At 56.1% G+C, this 10,482-nt stretch overlaps 1 protein-coding gene across 4 annotated transcripts in view; it reads left to right on the plus strand.

Moving 5' to 3' along the window:
• Positions 1–3,628, plus strand: part of NR4A1 (nuclear receptor subfamily 4 group A member 1) — an 18,564-nt gene extending 14,936 nt beyond the window's left edge. For 3 of the 4 annotated variants that reach the window (XM_007452339.1, XM_007452336.1, XM_007452338.1), the window contains 3 exons: positions 343–545; positions 632–810; positions 2,809–3,628. In XM_007452339.1, coding sequence (XP_007452401.1) covers positions 343–545; positions 632–810; positions 2,809–3,065 — 639 coding nt within the window. In that variant the 3' untranslated portion in view covers positions 3,066–3,628. The remainder of the gene's footprint in view (positions 1–342; positions 546–631; positions 811–2,808) is intronic. The other variant, XM_007452337.1, reaches the window with a different exon arrangement.
• Positions 3,629–10,482: the final 6,854 nt, after the last annotated feature.

Here is a 10,482-nt window from a genome sequence, read left to right on the forward strand (position 1 = left end):
GGACTCTCAAGCACTGCGCCACCAGGGAAGCCCTCCTGCACTTTAGAAAAGCCCCCCGCCCCAACCCCCAGTTCCACAAATTGAAAAGAGAGGAGGCCCCCCCAGGCTGACCAGATGGGAAAATGTACCCCTTTGGGCAGTGGCCAATTAGAAAAACGTGCTCCTTCCAGCAGCTGTGGCCCTGGGTTAATATGTGAGAGTTGGCAAGCAAGTGTGGGCGGAATCTCAGCTCCACTCTCACCCCCGGGATCTGGCATCCGAGGGAGGGCGCGTCATGGCTGTACATGGCGGCCTTGGTGCGGGACTTTTCCTGGGGTCTGACCCCGCCAGGCCGCTTCCTAGTTCCAGGAGCTGGTGCTGCCCCACTTCGGGAAGGAGGACGCCGGGGACGTGCAGCAGTTCTACGACCTGCTTTCGGGTTCCCTGGAGGTTATCCGCAAGTGGGCTGAGAAGATCCCCGGCTTTGCCGAGCTGTCCCCCGGGGACCAGGACCTGCTGCTGGAGTCGGCCTTCCTGGAGCTCTTCATCCTCCGCCTGGCCTACCGGTGAGCTTCCAGCTGTCCGCTCACCCCTCACCCTGCCGCCCTGCCCTCAAGCCCCTCTGACTAGTGTCTGCATCCCTGCCCACCAGGTCTAAGCCGGCTGAGGGGAAGCTCATCTTCTGCTCGGGCCTGGTGCTGCACCGGCTGCAGTGTGCCCGCGGCTTTGGGGACTGGATCGACAGCATCCTGGCCTTCTCTCGCTCCCTGCACAGCTTGGTTGTCGACGTCCCTGCCTTTGCCTGCCTCTCTGCGCTCGTCCTTGTCACAGGTGGGTGGCTAGCTCCACAGACCTGGGGAGATGGGGAGGGCCTGAGGGCCTGGCCCTGGATGGGCGGGCATCTGGCGCTTCCTGGGCCCCCACCTTGTGGAGCGAGGATGATTAGATGCAGAGAGGGGTAAGCATAGCTCAGGGCAACACAGCTGGCAGGTGGCAGAGCCAGGCTCCAGGCCCAGCTGTGGCTGACTGCAAACCAAGCCAGCCTGTGAGTTATCCCAGAGGACCACAGATCCTGGTCATGTAGGTGTCATGTGTGGCCTAAAGTTTGGGTTTGTTTTTAAAATCTTAATCGTGTTGCACACAGGAAGTTTTTACAAACGGAGCATGTGCACATAAACAGCACCTAGATCAAGAAACAGACGTGGTCTTCCCTGGTGGCGCAGTGGTTGAGAGTCCGCCTGCCGATGCAGGGGACACGGGTTCGTGCCCCGGTCCGGGAGGATCCCACATGCCGCGGAGCGGCTGGGCCCATGAGCCATGGCCGCTGAGCCTGCGCGTCTGGAGCCTGTGCTCCACAACGGGAGAGGCCGCAGCAGTGAGAGGCCCACGTACCACAGGAAAAATTCATTTTGCTCCTAACCCTCTCTGCTTCTAAGTGCAAACCAGAAGTACATCTGCACTTTCTCAGCACACTAATCGTTTGGCTGGGTTGCTTCATAATTAGATTTTTCAAAAGCTTCTCTCATATATCAGTGATTCCACTCCCTTAATCATCCCCCTCAGTGTTCTCCATGATCCTACTCATTTGTCAAACCGTCTGGTTCTACACTTTGGCATTTGCCGAAAAAGGAATGATAACATGCGAACAGGGTGTGATAACATTGTTTTCCGTATCTGAAAAAGAAGATTGCTCAATTAATGGGCTTTTGGATTTCTGTGAAGATGCTTTTAGAAGTGAGCATTCTGGAAATCGATGCTCCCTTTTTATGTCCCTTTGTATGGGAAGACCTAACTTCCTGAAGCACTAACTAGTTTTACAACTAATTAACCTGTGGTAGCCTTGGTGATAACCCAAGAGACAAGATGAATTATAGAACGAATTTCTGATGCCATATTGGGTAGTTGGTATGAGGGGAAGGTGTGCCAGTGTGCGGGCAAAGAAAAAGCAGTCCTCTGTTCCATCAGGCATGCCAGAGCCCCAAAATTCACTCCAAGGCAATTTAATACTGGTCCCAACTCTGTCAAAATAGACATGAAAGGAACAAGTAGCAAGGTCTTAGGCAACAGACATAAATCAGGAAACCAAAAAAAAAAAAAAAAAAAAAAAAAAAAAAAAAAAAGAGAAACAGACATGACCGGGACACCAGAACCCCTTCTTGTGCCCCCTTCCTGTCATCAGTTCCCCAAAAGGTGGCTGCCACCCCGACTGCTAATAGCACAGATTAGCTGTGCTTGTTGGGTACTTTATGTAAATATAATTATGCAGGATGGAGTTTTTGGCATTAAATGCGGAGGTTTTCGGGTCTCTTTATTTTTTAAAGCACCAGAATCTGCCCCCACCTCTTTTTCACTTAATTTTTTTAACTGAAATTTCACAAAGCTACATAGGGCAAAAAAACTGTAGGACAAAATCTGAGGCACTCTAGGCTGCAGAGAGAGTGTGGTGGGTTTTGAGGCCTGCTTTCCCTGGAGGTGGCCTCTGAAACACTGCTGCTCAAACTCAGGGTTTCTCACAGTCTAGGGGGGAAAAAACCAAAAGCAACACTGGCCTCGTCAGAAAACCTGCGTAGGGTTTTATTTCCTTTTTGCGACCTTAGGCAAGTCATTTAACCTCTCTGGGCCTCACTGTGTCACTTGGAAGATGAGGATAATGAACGTTGCTGCCTTGCTAGGCTTCTGCTGGGGCTCAGAAGCGGGCTCCTGTGCTTTTGCACAGTGCAGAGGGCTGTGGGGCCTGGTCACTGGCGGCCGTTCCAGAGACCTGGGAGAGGCCGGGGAGAGGGGCGTCTGCTCCTCAGCTGTGCAGCTAATCCTGCGCCTCCCCCGCAGACCGGCACGGGCTGCAGGAGCCTTGCAGGGTAGAGGAGCTGCAGAACCGCATCGCCAGCTGCCTGAAGGAGCACGTCTCGGCCGAGGCAGGCGAGCCTCAGCCCGCCAGCTGCCTGTCACGCCTGCTGGGCAAGCTGCCCGAGCTGCGGACCCTGTGCACCCAGGGCCTGCAGCGTATATTCTGCCTCAAGCTGGAGGACTTGGTGCCCCCTCCGCCCATCGTCGAGAAGATCTTTATGGACACGCTGCCCTTCTGACCCCAGCCCGGGAACACGCGTGCCCTCTGTATGCACGCTCATACGCCACCCCACGTGCCTTTAGCCCGCGGCCCACGGACCCCTGGAGCACCACCTCTCAGCCTGGGCCTGAGCTGCAGACTGGCCGCCCCTCCCCGCCACCTGCTCTGGGAGGTCGGCAGGGAGTTCCTGCCCCGGGGGAGGGGGATGCGTTCACAGGGGTGACCCTTACTATTTGTCTTACCCCCGAGCCCAGCCCTGGTCTTTATGTTTTTGTAAGATAAAACCGTTTTTAACACACATACCGCCATGCTGTAAATAAGCCGAATGCTGCTGTAAATACAGGAAGGAAGAGGTTGAGGTGGGAGTGGGGTTTGGGAGGGAGGGACGGGCCCCCACCAGCCTCCTCCTACTTGCTCTCTCTTCCCGCCCTCCTCCCACGTGTACATAGACTCACTCTGGAAGGAAGACAAGTGACAGATTCTGACATTTATATTTGTGTATTTTCCTGGATTTATAGTATGTGTCTTTTCTGATTAATATATTTAATATATTGAATAAAAAATAGATGTGTAGCTGAAGCTAGGATCCTGTCTCTCTCTGACACCCTCCCCCCATACCACCCATCCCCAGAATGGCATGAGAGGCAGGGGTGGCACCCGTAAATCTTGGATGTTACCAACCTGAGCTTACTGGCCTCAGTTTACTCATTTGTAAAAGGTGGAAATAATCGCAGCTGCTTCGTGGGGTTGTTACGCAAAGCACTGAGACTAGTTTCCGACAAGGAGAAAGCTCCTGGGAAGCAGGCCTAGCTCGTGGATGGGGCCTGCGCCTGGAGGCTGATTCATCCAGGGATAAGAGTACGGGCTTTGGCTGTAAGTTCCTAACCTGGGGTGATGGCCTCTGATTTGGCTTCCACATCTGTAACACAGGGAGGAGGGCATTCCCCACCTCACCTGGCTGCTGGGATTGCGAGAGTGTGGGTGTGGTGCTCACCATAGGGCTGGGTACAAGGCAGCTCAGGATGGTGATAGCAGCTATCATTACTCAGTGTAAGTTTTCTTCCTATCCTCCTTTTCAATATTTCTCCCCACGTGTCTAGCACCCTCTTGGCAAGGAAACTGTTCTGAGTTCCCTACCTGTGCCCAAATACCCCCACATAGGTTCTCCATTCCCCCAAGCCCATCATATGCTTAGCTGGCTTAAAATGTAAATTCCTAGGGACTTCCCTGGCGGCGCAGTGGTTAAGCATCCGCCTGCCAACGCAGGGGACACGGGTTCGATCCCTGGTCGGGGAAGATCCCACATGCCGCGGAGCAACTAAGCCCGTGCGCCACACTACTGAGCCTGCGTGCCACAACTACTGAGCTCGCGTGCCACAACTACTGAAGCCTGCGCGCCTAGAGCCTGTGCTCTGCAACAAGAGAAGCCACCGCAATGAGAAGCCCGCGCACTGCAACGAAGAGTAGCCCCCACTTGCCACAACTAGAGAAAGCCTGCATGCAGCAACAAAGACCCAATGCAACCAAAAATAAATAAAATTGATTCTTTTTTAAAAAAAACACAACAAATTCCTAGGCTCTACCCCAAAGACTCTGATTTGACGGGGTGGGGCTCATGGAGCTCTACTTTTACCCAGCACCCAGGTGTTTGTGAGGCTGGAGGCCTGGAGGCTACTCTTTTGAGAAACATGAACGTAGCCTGACCCTAACCCGAGGCCCAAGGTAGCCACGAGGGGTCCGGCCCCTTTCCCTGCTCTCAGTGCCCTTCCAGCCTCATGACCCAGCAGGGCCCTTGGCCCAGGACCCCTGAACCTCTACCTCCACAGCCCCTGGGAACTGGCTGGATGAGGGCAGCCCCTGCTGGATGGAAGTCAAACAAAATAGGGCTCTGCTCTGCAGTAGGACCGAATCAAGGGCCTTCCCTGGTGCTCCAGCCCGTCTGCAGGTTCCCCAAGGAGTCCCCAGCCACCTGCTCTCGCCCAGGTTCTGTTCTGAAGGGTCCATGTGGGGTGGGCTGGGGAGTCCTGGGCCCTGTGCATGATGACTGCCACGGCCAGCAGTGTGCAGACTTCCAAGCGTGCATCCCTGGCACCCCTGCCAGAGCTCGTGAGTGAGCCTGTGTCACAGCACCAGCACTGGGCAAGGTGGGGCTAGGGGTGGGGTGGTTGGGAGATCTGCTTCTGTTCTCAGCCCTACCCCAGCTCCACGCTGCTCTCTGAGAAGCCCCTCTTCCTCACTGAGCCTTGGTTTCCTGTCTGTTCCACGCGGAGGTGAGTCTGGTGGCAGTACTCTGGTTAGGAGCAGAGCTTGCTGGGAAGTCCCCCACCAGCTGTGGCTGGGCTGAGTCCCTCTCCCTTTGAATCACTCTTTGGCAAAGACAGATGTGGCAGGCCCTTGGGGAAAGCAAAAGGTGTTCGAGGAGGGGCCAGGTGTCGGGAATGGGCCGGGGCAGTGGAGAATCTTGGTCCCTATAGATATCTAGACCCCATAGTGATGACAGTAGCTACCACATATTATGCTTTATCATCCACCGAGTTCCTTTCACATGATATTTGTTACTTCTAGCCCTCGGTACCACACTGTAAGGAAAGCGCGCAACACAGCAGAGGAGTAAAGAGCGAGGACTCCGGAACCAGACCACCCGGCTTTAAATCTTGGCTCCAGCTCTTCCTAGCTGTGCAATTTTGGGCAAGTCACTTTACCTTTCTGTGCCTCAGTGTTTTCACCTATAAATGGGGAAATTAGTTGTACCTATTTCACAAAGTTGCTAATAGTGATTACATGAATGAATGTATACAGTGTTTCCAACAGTGCCTGCCGTGTAGCAGGCACCCAATAAGTAATAGCTACTGTTTTTACCAAAAAGGAGAATTCATTTCAGAGGGAAGGAAATGACTTTCCCAAGGTCACTTGACTTCTAAGTGGCTGAGTTGCATGGGTCTAGCTACTTAACCACTAGATCTCCCTGTCCTTGTAAATGAAAGAAGCTCCATGGATGGTGGCTCCTTTCCAGGACTCTGGCGATTGGGGTACAGGGTGGGGGGCTGATTTCTCCAGCCCTGCCCCGCCCTGCCCCGCCCAAGGGCTGGAGCCTGCAGGCAGGCCTTTTCTTTCTAACCAGCAACTGGAAGAACTGGCCTCTGAGTCTTGCTAGGGGCCAGGAGGGCGAACAAGGGGGCATTGAGCCTGGTGGGGCCTCACAATGGCCGCTCTGTCCCTGAGGCCCGGGGGCTGGGCCGTTTCCGTCGGGGACAATAGTCAAAAGGCAGTGACGCCGGCAGGGCCTGGAATCCCAGGCGGGATTTTCCAAGGCCTCAAATCCCGCTGTTTGTCCTCACAGGAGACCCAGGAAGCCTACCTCCCTGTCTCCCAGCACCCCACCCACGCAGGGCCCTGTGCCCAGAGGCCCTGGCCCCCTCCCCAGTCTGGGGGTGGCTCGGTGACTGGGGCCATAGCTCTGAGGTCTAGGCTCTGAGCAGGGGCCGATGGCCCTTCACTGGGGCCTGGGATGGGGGAAACTGTGCTACACCCAGACGTGGTTGTGGAGCTAGGTGGTGAGGGTCGGCCTCAAGGAAGTAAAGAAGCTTCTGAAGGTCACAGGCAACCAGCCGGTACTTGAGCTGTACGATGCCGCACGGTTGCTCTGAGTGTCCATGCGCCGGGCTGGGTGGTAGCCGGCTCTGTGGCTGCAGAGGGAAGCCTGTGAGAGCCTGTCAGAGGTGGGAGGCTGCTGTGTGGTGGCTGGACAGTCTGCAGGTCTACTGATGTCCTTCGTGGCCATGAGGCAGCTGTGTTGGGCCTGTTCTGGTTGAGGGCAGTGCTGGGTCCCCTCACGTGAGAGTTGGGTCTGAGGATTCCCAGCGTGTTTTAGCTTAAATCTGGATGAGCCCCAGCCCCACCGAGCCCCTGACTTTAGCAGTGACCCAGGGCTGCTGGGCCTTCTCAGAACGTGAGGCTGAAGGGGTGCGCCTCCGTCCGTCCGCCTTGCCTCCCTGTCTGGGCCTGGCCTTGCAGCCCCACAGCTCAGCCGGCGGCTGCTCTGCTCTCCCTGGAGCCCCAAACCGCTGCTTCTCTCTGCTTCAGGCTCAGACCGCTGCCAACCCTGCCCTGGCCCCCGGGCTGGGGGCTGATTGGGTAAGGCCTAGGCTGCCTAGTGGGACTCGGAAACGTCCAGCCCCCTGTGGGAAGGGCAGGAAGGAGTGCAAGGCTGAGGAAACCCCCCTCCACTCCCTCAATATCCCCTTCCCCACACAGCCAGGGACATTCTGAGGGCGGGAGGCACATTCCAGGGTCCCCAGCTGGACTCTGAAGGCTCTGGGGTCCTGGAGGCTCTGGCCTTGGCGTCTGCCTCCCGTCCCCCACCCCTAGGCCCATGCTCCGGCCATCCTGCCCACCACCCTGGTTTCCTTTTGCCTCCTGCTGGGCCCTGACCCTGCCAGGCCGGGGGGGCCACTTGAGGTCTCCTCAAGGTCTCACCCAGGTGCCGGCTCAGGACCATAAATCATGCCAGCTGGGCTGTGAGGGCCGGGGGTGGCAGCTGGGCTGGGGAGGGGAGTGCAGGGGGGGCCTGTCTCGGTACGTGCTGCGTTAGCAGGGAGCAGTGCCCAGCTGTGAGCCGGGCGGGCAGGGTGCTGACCACCGCTGCCCTAGTCAAGGAACATCAGAGGGAAAGGGCCGCCCGGGGAGCCCAGCCTTGGGGTAGCCCAAGCAGCAGACCTGGACCCCATCCCAGGTAACTGGGGTACCACGAGGATAGCTACAGAGGTGACCCCACCCGATAGGAAACCTGGGACAGAAAAGCAGCCCCCCAGGAGTAGGTGGAGAGACTCCCTTACCAAGGGTGGGTAAACAGCTATCCTTCTTTTGCAAGGATAGCCTCGCAGAATCCTCTGCCCCAAAGAACAACAGATATGCACACACCTCCCAAAGGAACAGAGGCACAGACCTCGCAGGAAGGAGAGATTGACCCCTTACCCCGGCAGGACACAGAAATAAAGCACCACCCCAGCTTGGCCAGAGAGACAAACACGTAGATCTTCTCAGAGAAAGAGACACACTACCCTTCCCCATCACAGAAGGACAGAGCCCCATGTGTCCCAGGGGAAAGGGCAGCAGATGTGCCACCTCCCACCCAGCCCAGGTCTAGAGGCTGCCTGATGAGACTGGGCTGGGAGCCACCTCTTCCTCATGCTCTCTGCCACTCTCTCATCCGCCCAGCCATTTCCTCTGCCTGGGAAGAGGTGGGGCTGGGAGTGACATCCAGAAAGGGTGGGAGGTGGAGCAACCCCTGCCCAGGATCCCAGGGGGCAGATGTCAGAGGGGACAGCTGGTCCTCACGGCCCCTGTGGCTTGGCTCGGATTAGAGGGTCAGCGGGCAGGGTGCTGGCTACACAGCCAAGCCGGCCACTGTCAGGGGCCCCCAGCCTGACGTCAGTCCCACTCATTGTTGCTGCAGAGGCTTGAGTCACTCCCTGTGACGCACTGGGGTCAGCTCTGGAGTGGTTGGGGGTGGCCTGCAGGGCCAGCTTCAGGGCTCGGCTCTCCCCTGGGCGCACTAGGATGGGGCGGGGCCGTCCGAGGCCACACTCGCCGTGCGAAGCCAGCTGCCTACTCCCAAGGTCTTGGGTTGGCCTTCGAGGTCCCTCCACAAAGCCTTTGCTGCGGATGTGCCTCAGAGGGCCTCGCCTCGCCTGTTTGACTGGCCGGCCATGACTCTGGCTGAGAAGTCAGCTCCCTCTGTCCTGGCCTGTCCTGCCTCAGAACTCTCAGTCCCCACCCTCAGCCCTCAGTGAGACCGCTTTCTCCAACTCTTTTCTGTCTCCTCCTCCAGGAAACCTCCCCAGCAAAATTCCCTGCAGCCCCGCTTCTTCCTGGAATTGCCAAGCCCCCTCCTTGTCCATCTCGTCAGGTTGCTGTTGTGTGCTCTCTGCAGTTGTCTTGGTTTTCCACTGGTGCCCAGTCACCTCCCAGCTTGCTGAGAGCAGGGCTTGGGACTCCTCTTTACTCTGAATGTGTCACTTTCTATTCCAGGCCACAGGCATCTTTCTGGGATGACAGCAGTGGCTTCCATCCTGGCCCCTTCTGGCCTCTGCAAAACCTGATGCCACTTTTTCATACCATTGGTTGTGTTTTCTCACCCAGGGGCAACTTCTGGTCCATTTCCTCCTGAGTTCCTGGAGGGCCAGGATTGTGACTTGTCCCCCTTGGTAGGACATCGGCCTGGCGTGGGGACAGTCACACAGGTGTGGCATGACTGAATGATTCCATCTGGGTCATCAGGAGTAGTGGCATAGGATGGGAGAATTCATTCCACACAGCCTCATTTGTTGGGGCTGAGATCCTTGCTCCCTGACAGGACCACCCAGATGTGTGTAGGACTCAGGGTCAGAGTTGCAATGAGAATGGCCGTGTAAGGATTCAGGGAGGTACGAGGAGGCAAGGACTGGCCAGTGTCTGGATGTGAGATAAGATAGGTGAGGGGGCTCAGGCAGGAAAGGCTCCAGGGACAAGGTGAGGCGTGCAGAGAGGAGGGTGGGTAAAAGGACTGGCAGAATGAGGAAAGAGTAGCTGTGTAGCTTTGGCAAGTGTATTAGTCAGGGTTTTCCAGAGAAAGAGATCCAATAGGATGTGTATATACAGAAAGAGATTTATTATGAGGAATTGGCTCATGTGATTATGGGAGCTGACAGGTCCCAAGATCTACAGTCAGCAAGCTGGAGATCCAGGAGAGCCGACGGTGCGATTCCAAACGCTGGCAGGCTCGAGGCTCCGGAGGAGCAGATAGTTCACTTCAAGTCTGATGTCCCCTCTGGAAAGCAGTCAGGGACGGTCAGAACCTTTTATTCTATTCAGGCCTTCAACTGATTGGATGGGGCCCACCCTCCTTGGGGAAGGTAATCTGCTTTCCTAAGTCTGCATTCAAATGTTAATGTCTTCCAGAAAGACCCTCACAGACACACTCAGAATAATGTTTGACCAAATGTCTGGGCACTCTGTGGCACAGTCGAGTTGAGACATAACATTAGCCGTCACAGCACATCACTACATATCACTGAGCCTCAGTTTCATTATCTGTAAATTGGGGGGGAAACTGTATTTACTTTCAAAGGCAGTTGGAGAAATCAACACACTAGTGCATGTGAAGTGCTGGTGTGGTACCTTGCAAAGCTCGGTGACTGGTAGTGGTGATGATGGGGATGTCAGGACAGTGGCAGTGAAGGGCCCTGAGATGAGTGTGTCAGGGGACAGAGAGCGGTCAGTCACTCCCCTCACTCACTGGCAGTCTCTGGAAGTTAGGCTCTGTTTTTTTTTTTTGTTTTTTTGTTTTTTGTCACACGACACGCAGGGTCTTAGTTCCCCCACCAGTGATCGAACCCGCGCCTCCTGCAGTGGAAGTGGGGAGTCTTAACCACTGGACCGCCAGGGAGGTCCCTAGG

This window comes from Lipotes vexillifer, unplaced genomic scaffold, assembly GCF_000442215.2.
Source record: "Lipotes vexillifer unplaced genomic scaffold, Lipotes_vexillifer_v1.1 scaffold422, whole genome shotgun sequence".
Taxonomy (NCBI): Eukaryota; Metazoa; Chordata; class Mammalia; order Artiodactyla; family Lipotidae; genus Lipotes; species Lipotes vexillifer.